The 20867-nt window shown below is 46.3% G+C and overlaps 1 protein-coding gene across 1 annotated transcript in view; it reads left to right on the top strand.

Moving 5' to 3' along the window:
- LOC132826647 (proline and serine-rich protein 2-like) overlaps positions 1-20867 on the top strand; it is a 61421-nt gene that overhangs the window by 33164 nt on the left and 7390 nt on the right. The window contains exons 2-3 of the mRNA XM_060842629.1: positions 17942-18159; positions 18665-18902. Coding sequence (XP_060698612.1) covers positions 18034-18159; positions 18665-18902 — 364 coding nt within the window. The 5' untranslated portion in view covers positions 17942-18033. The remainder of the gene's footprint in view (positions 1-17941; positions 18160-18664; positions 18903-20867) is intronic.

The following is a 20867-nucleotide window of genomic DNA, read 5'->3' as shown; positions in this document are numbered from 1 at the left end:
GCGATGGGTTATCAATGCTGGACAGTCAGCGATGCCCAAGTCCCACAAATGAATAAAAACAATCTCCACCTCATCGCCATTGATGGTTGATGGGGGTTGTACTCTCCACTCCACTTCCTGAAGTCAATGACCAGCTCCTTTGTTTAGTTGACATTGAGGGAGAGATTGTTGTCTTTACACCTTCCTATGAAAGCACTCACTCTCTTTCCTGTATTGTCTCGTCATTGTTTGAGATTAGGGTGGCGCTGGCAAAGCACAGCAGGTCAGGCAGCATCCAAGGAGCAGGAAAATTGACGTTTCGGGCAAAAGCCCTTCATCAGGAATACAGGCAGAGTGCCTGATGGGTGGAGAGATAAATGAGAGGAGGGTGGGGATAGGGAGAAAGTAGCATAGAGTACAATAGGTGAGTGGGTGAGAGTGGACATTCTGCTGTGGGATGTGAGGGAGTGGGAGTGGACACTGTGCTTTGGGGTGTAAGGGGGTGGGAGTGGACACTGTGCAGTGGGATTTAAGGGGGTGAGAGTGGACATTGCTGTGGGTTGTAAGGGGGTAAGAGTGGACACTGTGCTGTGGGGTGTAAGGGGGTGGGAGTGGACACTGTGCAGTGGGATTTAAGGGGGTGAGAGTGGACACTGCTTTGGGCTGTAAGGAGGGTGGGAGTGGACACTGTACTGTGGGGTGTAAGGGGGTGAGAGTGGACACTATACTGTGGGGTGTAAGGGGGGGTGGGAGTGGTCATTGTGCTGTGAGGTTTAAGGGGGTGAGAGTGGACACTGTGCTGTGGGGTGTAAGTGGGGAGTGGGAGTGGACACTGTGCTGTGGGGTGTAAGGGGGTGAGAGTGGTCACTGTGCTGTGGGGTGTAAGGGGGTGAGAGTGGTCACTGTGCTGTGGGGTGTAAGGGGGATGAGAGTGGTCACTGTGCTGTGGGGTGTAAGGGGGATGAGAGTGGACACTGTGCTGTGGGATTTAAGGGGGTGAGAGTGGACACTGCTTTGGGCTGTAAGGAGGGTGGGAGTGGACACTGTACTGTGGTGTAAGGGGCTGAGAGTGGATACTGTGCTGTGGGGTGTAAGGGGCTGAGAGTGGACACGGTGCTGTGGGGTGTAAGGGGCTGAGAGTGGATACTGTGCTGTGGGGTGTAAGGGGCTGAGAGTGGATACTGTGCTGTGGGATGTAAGGGGCTGAGAGTGGACACTGTGCTGTGGGGTGTAAGGGGCTGAGAGTGGATACTGTGCTGTGGGGTGTAAGGGGCTGAGAGTGGATACTGTGCTGTGGGATGTAAGGGGCTGAGAGTGGATACTGTGCTGTGGGATGTAAGGGGCTGAGAGTGGACACTGTGCTGTGGGATGTAAGGGGCTGAGAGTGGACACTGTGCTGTGGGGTGTAAGGGGGGTGGGAGTGGACACTGTGCTGTGGGGTGTAAGGGGCTGAGAGTGGACACTGTGCTGTGGGGTGTAAGGGGGGTGGGAGTGGACACTGTGCTGTGGGGTGTAATGGGGCTGAGAGTGGACACTGTGCTGTGGGATGTAAGGGGCTGAGAGTGGACACTGTGCTGTGGGGTGTAAGGGGGGTGGGAGTGGACACTGTGCTGTGGGGTGTAAGGGGCTGAGAGTGGACACTGTGCTGTGGGGTGTAATGGGGCTGAGAGTGGACACTGTGCTGTGGGGTGTAATGGGGGTGGGAGTGGACACTGTGCTGTGGGGTGTAAGGGGCTGAGAGTGGACACTGTGCTGTGGGGTGTAATGGGGGTGGGAGTGGACACTGTGCTGTGGGGTGTAAGGGGGCTGAGAGTGGACACTGTGCTGTGGGGTGTAATGGGGCTGAGAGTGGACACTGTGCTGTGGGGTGTAATGGGGGTGGGAGTGGACACTGTGCTGTGGGGTGTAAGGGGCTGAGAGTGGACACTGTGCTGTGGGGTGTAATGGGGGTGGGAGTGGACACTGTGCTGTGGGGTGTAAGGGGGATGAGAGTGGACACTGTGCTGTGGGGTGTAAGGTGGGGTGAGAGTGGACACTGTGCTGTGGGATGTAAGGAGGTGGGAGTGGACACTGTGCTGTGGGGTGTAAGGTGGGGTGAGAGTGGACACTGTGCTGTGGGATGTAAGGAGGTGGGAGTGGACACGGTGCTGTGGGGTGTAAGGGGGGTGAGTGTGGACAGAGCCAGCTCTCCCTGTCCGATTTTTCACTCCGTTAGGGTTGATGTAGAACTGAGAAGTAAATGAACACTAGTTTACTTGCTTCCCCATTCCTGTCCATTGTCAATGTTGTGAGGAAAGAAGACTTATTGAAAGGCTGTTTACTGTTGGAAACAGAGACAACGAGTAAACACCGCTTTTGGAGAATTCATGAGGAAAGGCAAAGAGCCACAATTTGAATGTAGAACCTGGGTGAGTGTTGGACACTGATCACTAGACTCTGTCTTAGGACACGTCCAGTGTCTGTCTGGTTTGAAACCGCAGCTGATCAGGGAAATACATAGTTACAATGCAGCAATTTTAAAATAGCTTCCAGGCAAGGGATATGGGAGAGAAGCAGGGGACTGACACTGGGTAACCATGAAGAGCCAGTCCAAGCAGGATGGAACGAATGGCCTCCTTCTGTACCGTGGCAATGTGAAAATTCAATGGCCTCTCATCCCTGTCCACTTCTGGGTGGATCCAGCATCCAGAATCAACAGAGCAGTCATTGTCTGATTTGGAAATACACATCCCAACTCCTTGGGATGAATTTCTCGTAACTTTTAGAACTGCAAGTTTACAAATCTTAATGCTGGTGCAAGGATCCGTTCCCTGACCTATCTTGGACAGACTAATAAAGTGCTGGCTCTTAATAAATATTCCAACACCAACAGAGGTTTCCATGAAGGACTCTCCTTCTCAACCTCTCCCCTCACCTGAGGGTTGGTGACCCTTGGGTTAAACCACCACCACTCAACTCTCCCTAATGAGTCCTTTGGTCTGTTTGGACTATGGCAACTTTATATAGGTTTTTAACCAAATATATTATATATAGTATATGTATCTGTTCATAGATCACCTGAACCAGCAAACAGTTTGCTGTGTTTCTTTAAAAATGCAGATTTTTTTCTCCTGTTTGGAGATGATACACTTTGGTTTCTGTGTTATAGTTTCCCACATTGGCATCCTCTGTCTCAATATCGACAGGCAATGGAAGTGATTGGGAGGTAATGCTCAAAGAGGGGGAAATCGCCTCCCTGTTTTCACCCCAGATGTTTGTAGCAAAATGTCAAGAAAGGCTGCAATATTCTGGGGCTGAGAGAGGAGAAATGGATAAAGGCAGATGCTGGAAATCTGAAACAAACACTGAAAAGTACAAGAGAAACTCAGCAGGTCTAGCAGCATCTGTGGAGAGAGGAATAGAGTGAACATGGAGTCCGAAACAATTCTTCATCAGAACTGAAAGGTTTCGGAAAATAGATTATTTTTTGTCCAGGGGCACAAGGGTATAGATGGTGTAGAGGCAACAGTGTAAAGGACAAAGGGGTCGTTAATAGTGGCAAAAGAGAAAAACCCATCTGGGTCACTAATGTCCTTTAGGGAAGGAAATCTACCATCTTTACCTGGTCTTTGTGGGCAGCACAGTGGCACAGTGGTTAGCCGTGCTGCTTCACAGCGCCAGGGACCCGGGTTCAATTCTGTGTAGAGTTTGCACATTCTCCCCGTGTCTGTGTGAGTTTCCTCCCAGTGCTCCTGTTTCCTCCCACAGTCCAAAGATGTGCAGGTGAGGTGAATCGGCCATGCTAAGTTGCCCGTAACGTAGGTGCATTAGTCAGGGGTGAATGTAGGGGAATGGGTCTGGCTGGGTTGCTCTTCGGAAGGCCGTAGGGAGCCAGGAAATATATATAATAAAAATTATCTACATGTGACTGCAGATCCACAGCAATGTGTTTGACTCTTAACTGCCCTCTGGGATGGGCGATAAATACTGGCCTGAACAATCAACTCAAGGTAGAAAATTATTCCCAAACAAACAATGCAAATGGTCTCTGGTTTTCTGTGTTCAACTTATCGGCGCTGAAGTGAGTCACGGTTTTCCATCCCCTCATGGATTTGCAATGGCCGATTCGCACACGGTATCTTTACCTCCTCATTTTTAATTATGTCTTGGACCAGTCTCCATGGAAACTGAAGCTTTGTGATGGTGTCGAAAATGGAGGTGGGCCTTCTGCACCCAGCCTGTGGCAACTTTTCCTGAAAGATCAGGGTGGAAGGTCTTTTTTGTAAAATTCATTCACAGGATATGGGCATTGCTGGGTGGGCCAGCATTTATTACCCATCCCTAAATGCCCGAGGGCAGTTAAGAGTTAACCACATTGCTGTGGGTCTGGAATCAAATGTAGGCCAGACCAGGGAAGGATGGCAGTTTCCTTCCCCAAAGGACATTAATGAACCAGGTGGGCTTTTCCTTACAACAGTTTCATTCCCATCATTTGATTCTTAATTCTAGATTTTTATTGAATTCCAATTTCACCAGCTGCTGTGGTAGGATTTGATCCCAAGTCCCCAGAACATTACTCAAGTGTTTGGATTAATAGAGTCTAAAAGGGTGGCACTGCAAAAGCACAGCAGGTCAGGTAGAAGCAGGAGAGTCGACATTTCAGGCATAAGCCCTTCATCAGGATTCTTGCCTGACCTGCTGTGCTTTTCCAGCACCAGATTTTCGACTCTGACTCTTCAGCATCTGCAGTCCTCACTTTCTCAAAGTCTCTAGATTAATGGTCTGGCGATAACACCACTAGGCCATCACCTCCCCACCTACAAATGGTGGGAAGCCTGTCAGGGACTGGAACCTTCCATTCGGCCTGTTGGATCCAATGGCATTGGTAATATGTTATTGCTGTTGGCACTTAGCCATTCGGTGATGGAGCATGGGGGTTCCGCTGTTGGGGTGGGCTGCTAGGGAACCGCCCTGCTTTCCTGGCTCCTTTCAGACCCCAGGAGAAAGTGAGGACTGCAGATGCTGGGCAGCAGAGTCGGTGAGGCAGCATTCAAGGAGCAGGAGAGTCAACGTCTTGGGCATGAGACCTTCATCAGGAATCAAACCCTGAGGTATACCCATCTGGGGGTCTGACATCTCTGGTCATTATCTTTAAAATTTCTACTTCTTTGTAAAGTCACCGTGTCTCCTTCTGTGCCCTCCCAGAAACTGCTGTATATTCTGTTGGCCCAGGTACCACAGAAATTGCGGGAAAACATTCCTTGATTTCTCCTGGGGCTCCGGGACTTTAATCCCTAAACAGGTTCAACTGGAAAAATAACACAGGATTGGATGTGAAATTGGTTGGAAATCCAATGCATCTAAGATTAAATTCACTCCCAGTGGATCTGTTAAACAGATCCAATGAACCCTGTGGAATATTGTGTACAGAGCTGAGAATGTGTTGCTGGAAAAGGGCTTATGCCCGAAACGTCGAATCTCCTGTTCCTTGGATGCTGCCTGACCTGCTGCGCTTTTTCAGCAACACATTCTCAGCTCTGATCTCCAGCACCTGCAGTCCTCACTTTCTCCTCAAATACTGTGTACAGTTTTGGTCCTTGTATTTTAATAAAATTATATACTGGCACTGTTCAAAAAGAGATTCACTCGTTTGGGATAAAAGGGTTGACTTAAGGGTTCAGAAAGGATTTACAAGGATGTTGCCAGGTTTGGAAGATTAGAGCTATAAGGACAGGCTGAATAGGCTGGGGCTGTTTTCCCTGGAGTGTCGGAGGCTGAGGGGTGACCTTATCGATGTTTATAAAATCATGAGGGGCATGGATAGGGTAAATAGACAAAATCTTTTCCCTGGGGTGGAGGAGTCCAGAACAAGAGGGCATAGGTTTAGGGTCAGAGGGGAAAGATATAAAAGGGACCTAAGAGGCAACTTTTTCACGCAGAGGGTGGTACGTGTATGGAATGAGCTGCCAGAGAAAGTGGTGGAGGCTGGTACAATTACAACATTTAAAATGCATCTGGATGGGTATATGAATAGGAAGGGTTTGGAGGGATATGGGCCGGGTGCCGGCAGGTGGGACTAGATTGGGTTGGGATAACTGGTCGGCATGGACGGGTTGGACCAAAGGGTCTGTTTCCGTAATGTACATCTCTATGACTCTATTAAGAATGGCTAAATAGATTAGGCCTTTGTTCATAAGAGTTAGATTATGTGGGGTGATCTTATTGAAACAGATAAGATTTTGATGGGGTAAAGACAAAAGACTCAGTATTTGGGAAATCTGAAGTAAACACAGATGGATGAACTCAGCAGGAACTCTGAATACTGAATGGCCTGGACAGAGTGGTTGTTGGGAGGATGTTTCCATTGGTTGGAGAGACTAGGTCCTGAGGGTACAGCCTTAGAGTAAAGGGAAGACCTTATAGAACAGAGATAAGGAGAAACTTCTTCAGCCAGGAAGTGGGGAATCGATGGAATTCACTGCCACAGGAGGCCAGGTCATTGAGTATATTTAAGACTAAGATAGATAGGATCTTGATTGTCAGGAGTTACGGGAAGAAAGCAGGAAAATGCAGGAGAAGCCTATCAGCCATGATTGAATGGTGGAGCAGATTTGTTTAGATTAGATTAGATTTGATGGGCTGAATGGCCTAATTTCTGTACCAATGTTGTATTGTCTTATTTACAGGTCTTCCTGAAGAAGATTTATACCGGACTCAAAATGCATTACCTGCCTTTGCAGTTGCTAAGTTTCTGAGGGAGTAGATGTTTCCACTAGTGAGGGACTCTCAAACTGGGCAAATAGTTACAGGAGAAGGGAGACTCATTTAAAATCGAGAAGCAAAGAAATGATTACTCCCAGGGGGTAGCGAATGTCTAGAATTGTCTACCCCCAAGAGTTGTTCGATCACTTCAGAAATTGAGTTGGAGGCTCGATCACTAAAAGTATTTAAAGAGAAGGTGGATGGATTTTTGAAATCTTGGGGAGGTAAGGGCTTAGAGGAGCTGACATGAGAGAGGAGTTGAGATGTGGGGATGATCAGCCATGACCTTTAAAGAATGGGGTAGGCTTGAGGGGCTGAATGGCCTACTCCTTCTCTCATCTCTTCTCAACTCTCTTGAGTAAACGTTCTTTAATCTACTCATTACATTCCATTAATTCAAAACAAGAAATAGCATATGTGGAATCACATCTCAGGTGCTTTTCACCAGCAGCTCTCTCTCTGCTTATCCAGTGTTTTTCAAATGTTTTGTTGAATTAATCTCACTCCGGAGTTGCAAACCAAACATTGTAGCAGATGTTCAAGCTTTCAAAGGGTTGGCTCTAGCTTTGAAAAAGTCCAAAGTGATTATAGAGGGAGAAAACAAACAGCCATTTTCAACTGAATGGGAACGATGTGGCTGCTTTAGGTACACAGTGCTACTGTGAGTAACTGATGGGTTCTTCACCCAGGGGGTTGTGAATCTGTGGAATTCCCTGCCCAGTGAACAGCTGAGGCAACCTCGTTGAATGTTTTTAAGGCAAAAATAGATTTTTAAACAGTAAAGGAATTAAGAGTTACAGTGAGTGGGCTGGTAAGTGGACCAGAGTCCATGAAAAGATCAGCCATGATCTTATTGACTGATGGAGCAGGATCGAGGGACCAGATGGCCAACTCCTGCTTCTAGTTCTTATGTTCTTATATACAGTTGTATAAATCTTACAGAATACGCAGAAATCCCAGTTTGGGTTGAGATTGCTGATTTCAGTCTGCAAGGATGTTGTGAGGAATAATCAGCACTGTCTTCCAGTGTGATATAACTTGGTGTTCTCTTTTGGCATTCTTACAGTTCTTCCTGATGAGGTCAAAGTGAAAATCTTTGATGGTGTTATCGTTTTCCTGAGCAATGCTCAGGCTCTGTATCATCCAAGTCTCTGTTGATGATGAATCTTTTACAAAGTGCAGGCTTGGCCACAAACAGGAGGGTTGTGTCTGATTTTGAGCGTCACTCTGTAGGAGGGATGTGAATGTTTTGGAGAGGGTGCAGAGCAGGGTCTGAGGCTTAGGAAGGTCTGTCATTGCAAGGGTTGGTGACTGATAGGTTGTTCACGTAGGAAAAGCGAGGATATATTCACGCTGGTCAATACCATGAGGGATCAGGACCAAACATCTACTGAGAGAAACTGTTCCCATTGGTGGAAGGATCCAGGACCAGGGGACAACATTTGGCAAAAGCATCAAAGACGACATGAGGAAAGTCTTCTTGATGCAGTGATTGGTTGGTATCTGGAGTTCATGGCATCCAAAGAGCAGGAGAATCGACATTTCGGGCATGAGCACTTCTTCAGGCTCATGCCCGAAATGTCGATTCTCCTGCTCCTTGGATGCTGCCTGACCTGCTGTGCTTTTCCAGCAACACATTTTCAGCTCTGATCCCTAGCATCTGCAGTCCTCACTTTCTCCTAGCATCTGGAGTTCACCATCTGAAACTATGGCAAAGGCAGATTCAATTGTGAATTGGATGCTGGGTACTGGATAAGGATTGATGTTGTATAACAGTCTGAAGAAGAAAGAATTGCAGGTTTTCATGGAAGAGGTGGTGAGTGTCTTTGGATGAATTGTTCTTTCGTTGAGCTAGTCCAGGCATGATAGGCTGAAAGGCCTCCATTTGACCAACACAATGATGTTGACGGGAACAATACAGTCGTCGTCAGTGCCCTCATGTTCAGTAAAGGAAAGATAAAATTGATTTCGTGCTTCAGATTGTTATTCCATGAGTATCCAGCCAACTCCAACTATCCTGCGGGTGACAGCTGCAGTACGGGCAGAGGAAAGGAATGCCGATGTATTTCCAAGTCAGGATGGTGAGTGGCTTGGAGGGGAACTTGTCGGGGTGGGTGTTCCCATGTATCTGCTGCCCTTGTTGTGAGTACAAAAGGTGCTGTCTGGGGATCTTTAGCAGTACACGAACGAAAAAATAGTTCTGCTCTTCCTAATAATGTGTGATTCAGAATTATAGCATCGTTTCGCATTGCCTCAAAACATGAGTGACAGTAAAGGTTCTTTTTTGGCCCTGACGCCCAGCTACATAAACAGTGCTCAGCGAACTCATAGGTGTGTATTCTCACAACGTGAGATGCATTACGAATGAATAATGCAGAACTATTATGGATTGAACACATGGTGTTATGGGTTGTGTTTATTTTCACTCCTTAGCAACCTCAGTGCATCACCTGGAAATCATGTACATTATCAGCCTTCCATTGTCTCTACAGGACATGACAGAGAAAGATTATGTCAACAGTGAATGAGCTTCATTTATTTTTTTAAGAGTGCACCTCAACCCTTGTTTTTTACACAAGGTCAGAAGTCACCCGACACCAGGTTACAGTCCAGCAGGTTTATTTGAAATCACAAGCTTTCGGATCGCTGCCCCCTCTCAGTCTGATTGCTTGTGATTAGATTAGATTACTTACAGTGTGGAAACAGGCCCTTCAGCCCAACAAGTCTACACCGACCCGCTGAAGCGCAACCCACCCATACCCCTACATTTACCCCTTACCTAACACTACGGGCAATTTAGTATGGCCAATTCACCTAACCTGCACATCTTTGGACTGTGGGAGGAAACCGGAGCACCCGGAGGAAACCCACGCAGACACGGGGAGAACGTGCAAACTCCACACAGTCAGTCGCCTGAGTCGGGAATTGAACCCGGGTCTCAGGCGCTGTGAGGCAGCAGTGCTAACCACTGTGCCATCGTGCCGCCCACAAAGGTTTTGAATAAACCTGTTGGACTTGAACCTGGTGTCGCGTGTGACTTCTGACCATGTCCTCCACCAGCACCTCCACGTCTTGTTTTTACAACCCAGCGACTTGGCCATTCTGGGCAGCGGGAATAGGTGGCTAAGCACCTGACACAATTCCATTCCATAATCGATCATCATTGGTGACAGTTCAGCTACCTTTGTGGACAGGGACATCACCTCAACACAATCAACAGGGTTTGTACCGCAATACTGCAGTGCTTCTGAATTAATGCCCAGTGCTATAGAAGGGCCATGTGCAATACCACCTGTATATCCCGACAGTCTCCGTGCTCATGAAGAGTAAACGAAACACAGCACTTGTTGTGTAAGTCAACCAAATAATTAAATTCTGAAGGAGGGTCACTGGACCCGAAACATGATCTCTGCTTTCTCACTCCCACAGATGCTGCGAGACCTGCTGTTCTCCTGCAATTTCTGCTTTTGTTTTAAATAATTAAGTAGCTGCTTTTAAATGTTTGTTGTTCTTTTAAACAGGCAGCTAGCTATGCTTGTAGTAGAGGGATATGTTAGACTGAAAACGTTGTAGTCCAGGCTCGAGGGTTAATGCTCTGGGGACATAGGTTCATAAGCAGCTGGTGGGAGTTAAATGTGGCGAATAAATCAAGAACACAAAGCTAGACTCAGTGATGTGACCATGAAACTAACATCTGAAACAAAAACAGAAATTGCTGGAAAAGCTCAGCAGGTTCGGCAGCATCTCTGAAGAGAAATCAGAGTTAACATTTCAGGTCCAGTTCAAGTAACCATGAAACTATCATCAATTGTTACAAAAATTCACCTGGTTCACTAATATTCTTTAGGGAAGGAAATCTGCCATCCTTACCCGGTCTGACCTACATGTGACTCCAGACCCCAGCAATATGGCTGATTCTGAACTTCCCTGTGAATTGGACGAGCGAGCCATTCATTTCAAGGGCAATTTGGAATGGTCAACAAATTCTGACCTTGTCTCTGTCAGCCACATCCTGTGAAAGTACATTATTAAACACACGCATATATACAGTTGTATAATTGAGAGTTCTTGGAGTTGCAAAATAATTTTGACATTCTGTCTTTATTTACTGAAACAATTTTGTGACATCGTTCTGCTGGATAGTCAGATGTGCTGTTTACTTAAAGTCCCAGACAAACCTCCACAACCTGCTGGTGAACTTATGACTCGTGTAAAAATTGTTCAGTTTCCTATAATTTTCTGACAATCACTATGTTTGGACTTCTGAGGAGAGAGAGAGAGACACACACACATACTCTCTCTCTCTCTCACTCACACAAAACATGCACTTACTGGTATCAATATTCTTAAAGCCTACTGGGTTCCCTTCCCCAGTTTGATGTGTGAACTACAGAATTGTTACTGTATAGGAGGAGGCCATTCAGCCCATCATACTTGCACTGATACTATTCCCTAGTGCTAACCTCCTGCCTTTTCCCCATTTCCCTGCACACAAGTAACGCTCCAGTGCCCCTGTTGAGTACTACAATTGAATCTGCTTCTCCTACATTTCCAGGCAGCTCATTCCACACCCTAATTACTTGCTGGGTGAAAAGGATTTTCCTTACATTAACCTCGCTTTGTTTATTTTAAATTATTGCCCTCTCCTCCTTATTCCGTTTACATGTGGGAACAACCTCTCCCCATCTGCTCCATCCAGCCTGCTCATGTTTGTGAAAACCTCGATCAAGTCTTCTCTCAACCACCTTCTCTCAGAGAAGAACAGTCTCAGTTTAATCAGTCTGTCCTCATCTCTGAACTTTCTCATTCCTGGACTGGTCTTGTAAATTGCTGCTGCACATTCTCCAATGTGTTCACATCTTTCCTATAATATAGTGACCACATAAAACTCCAACTGAACTGTGCCACCTTGACAGTTTAGTGTTGACATGTAAGAATCACTGAAGCATCATGGCCCAGTGTCCAGACTGATGGTGATGAGTATTAAACTCTGTAACGTTGCGATACCAGCTCACTGTTAACATCCCCAGTGAGGGTTGATTAGTTCAGGTGGCTGGCTGCAGGTTTGCAACACAATGTGACACCAACAGCACGTTACTACTCCACTGACCCACATCAAGACCTGCACCTTCTGTGGTTTGGCCCTTGGATTTTCACTTGCCATGAGAAGTGGTCCATTGATCAACATCTAGATTAGAGTGGTGCTGGAAAAGCACAGCAGGTCAGGCAGCATCCGAGGAGCAGGAGAATCGACATTTCGGGCAAAAGCCCTTAATTGGGAAACACACATCATGCAGTCCTCACTTTTGCCATTGATCAACTGCAGAGTCATAGAGTCTGACACCACAGGTTCTAAAAAGAGACAGTGCATGACAGCAGGTGATGACATTTCCCTCCCGGATCATGTCAACACCTTCTATGCTCACTTTGAGCAGAATTTCAGAAGAGAGCTAACACCTATTCTGACAAGTCCTGATAAATCTATCCCAACAGTCACTGCATCAGAGGACAGATCAGTTTTCCTTCAAATGAATCCAAGGAAAACGATTAGATTAGACGGAGTACCAGGCCGTGCACTCAGAGCATGTGCAGATCAATTGGCAGAGGTCTCCTCAGACATCTTCAACCTCTCCCTGCAGCAGGCCACTGTCCTTGCCTGTTTCAAGAGGCCAACACTATCCCAGTGCCTAAGAAGGCTCATGCAGCATATCTCAATCACTACCACCTAGTGACCCTAACATCGGTGGTCATGAAATGCTTTGAAAGGCTGGTCACGGCATTAATCAACTCCAGCCTCCCCACTACTCTTGACCCACTCCAATCTGCCTATCGGACCAACAGATCCATGTCAGATACCATATCACTTGCCCTTCACTCCTCCCGAGAACATCTTGACACCAAGAACAGCTACGTTAAGAATCCTACTCATTGACTACAGTTCAGCATTCAACACTATTATCCCCTCAAGACTGATTACTAAACTTAGTGATCTTGGACTAAGCCGCACTCTCTGCAACTGGATCCTCAGTTTCCTGACCCACAGGTCACAATCAGTGAAGAATGGGGACAATATTTCATCCTCAACACTGGAACCCCTGAGGGATACGTACTCAGCCCCCTACTGTACTCACTGTATACCCATGACTGCATCGCCAAATACCAGACTAATGCCATTTACAAGTTCACTGATGACATCACCATAGTCTGTCAAATCTCAGATGGCGATGAAACAGACTACAGACGGGAGGTGGAAGACCTGGAAAAATGGTGCAAGGAGAATAACCTAGCTCTTAATGCTGGCAAAACCAAGGAACTCATTACTGACTTTTCGTGGGATGTAACTCATGGCCCCTACACATTAACAGCACAGAGATGGAATGAGTGGAGAGTGTCAAGCTCTTGGGAGTGAACATCCACAACAAGTTTTCTTGGGCTCTTCATGTGGATGCACTGGTTACAAAGGCACAACAACGTCTCTTCTTCCTCAGGCAGCTGAGAAAATTTGACATGATGGTGAATACCCTTGCCAACTTTTATAGGTGCGCCATCGGGAGCATTCTGCCTGGATGTATCACTACCTGGTATGGCAACTGCACCATTCCCAAGATCGGAGACGGTTACAGAGAGTGGTGAACTCGGCCTGGACAATCACAAAGGCCAAACTCCCATCCACAGGATCCATCTACCAGGCCCGATGTCAAGGAAAGGCCGCCAGCATTCTCAAAGATCCATCCCACCCTGACAATGTTTTTCTACAACCTCTACCATCGGGGAGAAGGTACAGAGCCTGAACACACGCACCAGCCGGTTTCGAAACAGTCTCTACCCTACTGTTGTTAGAATACTGAATGGACTCACAAACTCGTAACATTCGCCTGTCCCTGTGTTTTTGGTTTCGCTGCTGTTTACCTATTACTTACTATCTGTGCTACTTTACCATCTGATCTGTATTGCTTCACAAGACAAAGCTTTTCACTATGCCTTGGAACATGTGACAATAAATACAATTCAATTCAATACAGCACGGAGACAGGCCCTTCAGCCCAAACTGGTCCATGCCGACCAAAATGTCCATCCACGCTAACCCCATTTCCCTGCACTTGGTCCATATCCTTCCTATCCATGTATTTGGATGAGAGAGGAGCTAGATTCATCAAAGACTGAGCAATACTGGAGAATAGCAAGTCAAACAAGGCTAAATCTACCAACAGCTATGAAGAGTTTGTCATATGAGGAGTGATTGAGGACTCTGGGTTTGTACTCGATGGAGTTTGGAAGGATAATTTGGGGGGTCTGATTGAAACCTACAGAATACTGAGAGGTCTGAATATAGTGAATAAGGAGAAGATGTTTCCACCAGTAGGAGAGACTAGGATCTGAGGGCACAGCCTCAGAGTGAAGGGATGACCCTTTCGAACTGAGATGAGGAGGAATTTCATCAGCCAGAGGGTGGTGAATCTGTGGAACTCATTGCTGTAGAGGAAAAACTCTTGGATGTATTTAAGACAGAGATAGATAGGTTCTCAATTAGTAAGGAGATCAGAGATTTTGGGGAGAATGGGGTTGAGGAACACATCAGCCATGACCGAATGACAGTGTAGACTCGATGGACCAAATGGCCCAATTCTGCTCCTATGTTAAATGTTATGCTGTTACAGTGGCACTGACGTCCTTTCCTCTAACTGTGTAAATGGTGCTTTCTGTCCCCCTGCAACAGTGACCGGACGGGATTAGAACCAAGCCGTAGCAGATCGGGAACTGGGCAGCTGGTTGAGACAAAACATTGCGCTGTCAAACCAATACGAAATAACTCCAGATGTTTGTGGTCACCTCAGTTTGTCTTGGCGTGTTATGAATATATCTTGTTGCTCAACGCTGAAAATAGGAAGCAATGTTTGGGTTCTGAGCTTGTCATTTTCTTGCCTGGCCTTGACTGGAAATGATGTCATCGGTTTAACAAGTAAACATTGTTGAGATTTGCAGGCTTGGTGAAGCTTACAATTGAAAAGGCAAAAAAAGCCCAGATCACATTTTTAAAAAAAAGCACTTGGATATCCAGATGAATTGACAGAAGTACTGAGAGCTGGGAAGTGGCAAAGCAAAATAAAGTTGCACATCTTTTTCTTGGTTAGCATGGACATAATGGGCTGAAAGGTCTTTTTTAATAAAGAGACCGTAAAGGACAATTCCAACTGTTTTTTAACTTATTCATTTGTGGAATGTGGGCATGTCTGGCTGGGCCCAGCATTTATTGCCTGTCCTTAGTTGCCCCTTGAGAAGGTGGGGGTGAGCTGCATTGTTGAACCGCTGCAGTCCATGTGCTGTAGGTAGACCCTTAGGGAGGGAATTCCAGGATTTTGACTCAGTGACAGGAACAGTGAAATATTTCCAAGTCAGGAAGTAGGTGGCTTGGAGGGGAATTGCAGGTGGTGATGTTCCCAACTACCTACTGCCCCGGATGGAAGTGGTCATGGGTTTGAAAGACGCTGTCTGAGGATCTTTGGTGAATTACTGCAGTGCATCTTGTACATAGTACACACTGCTGCTACTGAGGGAGTGAGTGTTTGTGGATGTGGTGCCAATCAAGTGACTGCTATGCCCTGGATGGTGCTAAGCTTCTTGAGTGTTGTTGGAGCTGCCCCCATCCAGGCACATGGGGAGTATTCTATCACACTCCTGACTAGTGCCTTGTAGATGGTGGGAGATAGTGAGGACTGCAGATGCTGGAGGAGTCAGAGTCAGTAAAGTGTGGTGCTGGAAAAGCACAGCAGGTCAGGCAGCATCAGGGGAGCAAGAGAGTTGATATTTCAGGCTGGATCCTTCATCAGGTCTTGCCCAAAACGTCGACTTTCTTGCTCCTCAACTGCTGCCTGACCTACTGTACCTTTTCCAGTACCTCACCTTGTAGACAGTGGACAGGTTTTGGGGAGTCATGAAGTGTGATACTCACTGCTGTATTCCTAGCCTTGGAGATACAAAGATGGTGGAGATCCATCATTGCAGCAAAAATCTGACCAGGTACTAAACATCCTTACAGACCTGATACAACCATCCTGTTCCCGTCAAACTCAAATCAAACTGCCAACCGTTAGAGGAGTTTCTGCAGTTAGGCAGCACATGGTTAATAATCCCGACTGTCACAATAGCTACAATAACAACCAAGGAGAAAGTGAGGACTGCAGATGCTGGAGATCAGAGTCAAAACGCATGGCACTGGAAAGGCACAGCAGGTCAGGCAGCATCCGAGGAGCAGGAGAATCGACGTTTCAGGCTAATGCCCGAAATGTCAACTCTCCTGCTCCTCAGATGCTGCCTGACCTGCTGTGCTTTTCCAGTGCCACCCTCTTCAACTCATAATAACAACCAAGTAAGTCAAACTCAGAAACTGGATCATTTACACTTGCTAGAAGCCATATGTATTTTTACAGAAGGACCGGGTCTCTGCAAACAAAAGTAATCTGCTCAAGCCTTTCACCTGTTTATGAATTACCTGAGGAACCTATTAGTTCCTGTTTGGATTCCATGTGGCAATCTCTTGACCAATCAGAGTCAGCTTGCCAAGCAATTGGCACTTTTTTCTCCTGTCATCTAAATTGATGTGACCATTTGAAATTTGGCATTCTTGCATTTATCCTGACGAGGGTGGGATGAGAGGGATTGACTCCAGTATATGGCTCAACTTTCCAATCAGCAGTATTCAAGCTTGATGACCGTGTCTTCTCCCTCACCCAATCCACCATCAATTTCCAATTGCTGACTCAGCTTTAAAACAACTAAACCAAACCAGGAAGTTAACCTTGGGATAGAAGCACAATCATTTACAGTGCAGACAGAGGCTGTTCAGCCCAACATGTCCATGCTAGCCACGAAAGAACTGTCCAGCTTCAATTTGCTTTGCTCCTGTCCAGCTCTTGGTCTGTAGTGTTGTGAGTTAGGTGGGTTCATCTGCATATCCAAGTGTTTTTTTCAAATGTGATTAGAGTTTGTGCCCTGACCACCCTTTCAGACAGTGGGTTCCAGACTTCCATTGCCCTACGCATTCCTCCCCTCTCATTCTTCCACCAATTACTTATAATGTGTGTCCCCTAGTTATTGGCCTCTCTGTTAGGAGAACTAGTTCCTTTACTATATTTGCCCCTAATCATAGAATCCCTATAGTGTGGAAGAAAGCCATTCAGCCCATTGAAACCACATTGACCCTCCAACCCAGACTAACATCCCCCCCCTCCCCCATAGTCTAGCTGTGTAATGCTGCATTTCCCATCACTCATCTACCTAGCATGCACGTTCCTGGATACTATGAGTAAAAAATGAGGTCTGCAGATGCTGGAGATCACAGCTGCAAATGTGTTGCTGGTCAAAGCACAGCAGGTTAGGCAGCATCTCAGGAATAGAGAATTCGACGTTTCGAGCATAAGCCCTTCATCAGGAATAAGAGAGAGAGAGCCAAGCCGGCTGACCTCTCCGCCCCCACCCCACTCCGGCCTATCACCCTCACCTTGACCTCCTTCCACCTATCCCACCTCCATCGCCCCTCCCCCTAGTCCCTCCTCCCTACCTTTTATCTCAGCCGGCTTGGCTCTCTCTCTCTTATTCCTGATGAAGGGCTTATGCTCGAAACGTCGAATTCTCTATTCCTGAGATGCTGCCTAACCTGCTGTGCTTTGACCAGCAACACATTTGCACCTGGATACTATGGGCAATTTAGCATGGCCAATCCATCCATGTTTGGACTGTGGGAGGAAACCAGAGCACCCAGAGGAAACCCACGCAGACACGGGGAGAATGTGCAAACTCCACACAGACAGTCGCCCGAGGGTGGAATTGAACCCTGGTCCCTGGCATTGTGAGGCAGCAGTGCTAACCATTAGCCACTGAACTCCCTGTGTTAATTGTTTTGATACACTTCAATTAACTCTAGGCTGGCCACCTCTGTTTTGGAGTATTTTCTGATCTATCTGGCATTGGGGCGTGCCGTGTTACAGCAGGCGAAGGCAGCGATGGGTATGGACAGACAAATGGAGTTAAGGCCATGATCTTACTGAATGGCAGACTAGGCTTGTAGGATCAAATAGCTTACTCCTGCTCCTATGTCCTACGTGCCAATATTATTGTGTCAAAGAATGAGGGAAGCTTATAATCAAATCTTTTCAGATGTATCACCCCCTGATATTGTGAGCTAAGAGTTTTCACTTCAGAATTCTTGTTTCACTCCCTGCAGGAAACATCGATTCCTTTGGAAGGAACAGCAGGGATACACATTGATACTAACATTCAACACAAAATTCCTTCTGTTGCTGGAGTAGACCAGAAATGCCAGTAGAGTCGAGGTATTCTGAGATGGACTTTGACATTACACCGAGGAACAAGCTTCAGAGTGTGGGAAGAATGGGAAGTGGTGACAGTGGCTTTGGTTCCAGGTCCAGAAACTCCAATCTGGTAAGTGCCACAGTCTGACCAGGGAGATGGTGGTGTAGTGGTAAAGCCACTGGTCTAGTAAGAAGTCACCATAGTCCTACCAGACCATGGGCTGCTCTCTCAGAGGGGACTGCTGCTGGTTTAACCTTCTCAGTATGTTCTGAGGCAATTTGCAGTCAATAAAGTACTCCTGAAATGTAGTCACTGTCGTGTAATGTTACAAAGTGAAAGTTATATTCAAGGAGTACATACGGTTCTCGTCAGTTCTGCCAAAGGGTCACATTTGAAATATTCAAGGGCCATAAGAGACACAAGCAGAAGTGGGCCATTCAGTCCATCAAGTGTGCCCTGCCATTGAATGAGACTGTGCCTGATCTGATGGCCATTCTCCCCACAGTGCAATTCCCTTACTGAGTGAAAGTCTATACCTCGGCCTTAAAGACTTTATCTCTCTGCTGTGTACGTTTCTTGTACCATTTGATTTTCCTGCATTCTTTTTTGACTCCACATTGGACTTTATCTGCAGGATGATGACTTCATGAGCTATATGTCTCACGAGGAAAAGGAATGTATTCTGTTCTTTGAGACAACTCTGGATTCGCTGAACGATGATTTGGAGGAAGGTTACTCTGTGTGCAGTGTGAAAAGTGAAGATCTGGCCACACCAATACAGACCACCCCGGGAACTGAAGAAATCATTGACTTAGTAGCAACCCAATCTCCGACAACAAAATGTATTCCTAAATATGACAATGTTCTTCCAGGTATGTAAACTGGCCACACTACCTTGCTTTTCCCTCCATCTATTCTGGGTTCAAATCAATGTCTCATTTTGTTACAAAACTATAGATTAGATTACTTACAGTGTGGAAACAGGCCCTTCGGCCCAACAAGACCACACCGACCCACCAAAGCGCAACCCACCCATACCCCTACCCCTAACACAATGGGCAATTTAGCATGGCCAATTCACTTAACCTGCACATTTTTGGACTGTGGGAGGAAACCCACGCAGACACGGGGAGAACGTGCAAACTCCGCACAGTCAGTCGCCTGAGTTGGGAATTGAACCTGAATCTCTGGTGCTGTGAGGCAGCAGTGCTAACCACTGTGCCACCGTGCCACCCACAAAGTTCCCTTCATATAGAAATAAATAAACATAGAAGATAGGAGCTGGAGGAGGCCATTCGGCCCTTTGAGCCTGCTCTACCATTACATCAAGATCATGGCTGATCATCCAATTCAATAGCCCAATCCTGCTTTCTCACCAGAACTATTGATCCCATTCACCCCAAATGCTATATTTAGTCGTCTCTTGAATACAGTTCGTCAAATTAATGCCAGCCAACCAGTCCTTCCAGATTTAACTTGCTTTCTCTTACTCTGTTCAACTGCACTGTTTCTTTTGCTGTGAAACTTGCCTCTTCTACCAGGCTTTTAAAGAAAAATAAATGGGACCAATTTTCTTCATTACATTAAGTATGATTATGTATATAATCCAGTGATGCAACACGATGGAGCATTGTTGTACCTTGCAATACACAGTTAATCCTTTATATCATGAGTTCTCAATCCTGATCAGGTCCCTGAGTATAGTCACTGGATGATTACATCACAGCAGGAGGCCAATCAATCCATCGAGCATGAACTAGCTCTTTCAAAGAGGTTGCCCCATTTCTGACTCCATCCCTACAATCCAATTATTTATCCCAATTCCTGTTTTGTAGGCTATTATTAAATTGTATCCACCGTCCTATGAAGCAATGAGTTTCAAATCCTATGCAAAATATTCCCTTAGATTGTCTCCTGGTTCTTTTTCCATTTACCTTAACCCCGGGGCCTCGGTTATCAGCCTCTCCAGCCAGTGCAAACAGTGAGAATGTTTGCTGATGGTTACACAATGTTCAGCACAACCCCTCAGATACTGGAGTCCACGTCCAAATGCAGCCAGACCTGGACAATATTCAGGCTTGGGCTGAAACGTGGCATGGAATACTCACATTACGTAAATAGCAGGCAAAGATCATCTCCAATAAGAGGCAGTCTAATCACTGCTGCATGACATTCAATGGCATTATCATCACTGAATCCACCACTACAAACACCATAGGGATTACCATTGATCAGAAACTGAAATAGATTCACCATATAAATGCAGTAACTACAAGAACAGTACAGAAGCTAGGAATACAGCGAGTAACTCACCTCCTAACTCCTCAAGGCCTGTCCACCATCTACAAGGAACAAGTCAGGAGTGTGATGGAATACTCCCCACTTGCCTGGATGGTCATTTAAATGGTCATTGGATAAACATGTGGATGATAATAGAAGAGTGTAGGTTAGATGGGCTTCAGATTGGTTTCACAAGTTAGTGCAACATCAAGGGCCAAAGGGCCTGTACTGTGCTGTAATGTTCTATGTTCTAACACTTAAGAAGCTTGACACCATCCAGGACAAAGCAGCCCACTTGATTGACATCACATCCCTCCACCACCAACACTCAGTAGCAGCAGTGTGTATCATCTACAAGATGCACTGCAGAAATTCACCAAAGATCCTCAAACAGCACCTTCCAAACTCAGGACCATTTAATCTGGTAGGACAAGGGCAGCAGATACATGAGAACATCACCCCCTGCAAGTTTCCCTCTAGGCCACTCACCATCCTGACTTGAAATATATCGCCGTTCCTTCACAGTTGCTGGGTCAAAATCCTGGAATTCTCTCCCT

The sequence above is a fragment of the Hemiscyllium ocellatum genome, chromosome 23 (assembly GCF_020745735.1).
Source record: "Hemiscyllium ocellatum isolate sHemOce1 chromosome 23, sHemOce1.pat.X.cur, whole genome shotgun sequence".
Classification (NCBI taxonomy): Eukaryota; Metazoa; Chordata; class Chondrichthyes; order Orectolobiformes; family Hemiscylliidae; genus Hemiscyllium; species Hemiscyllium ocellatum.
Note: the sequence above shows the minus strand (reverse complement) of the source record. Positions and strands in the feature narration are given on the sequence as shown.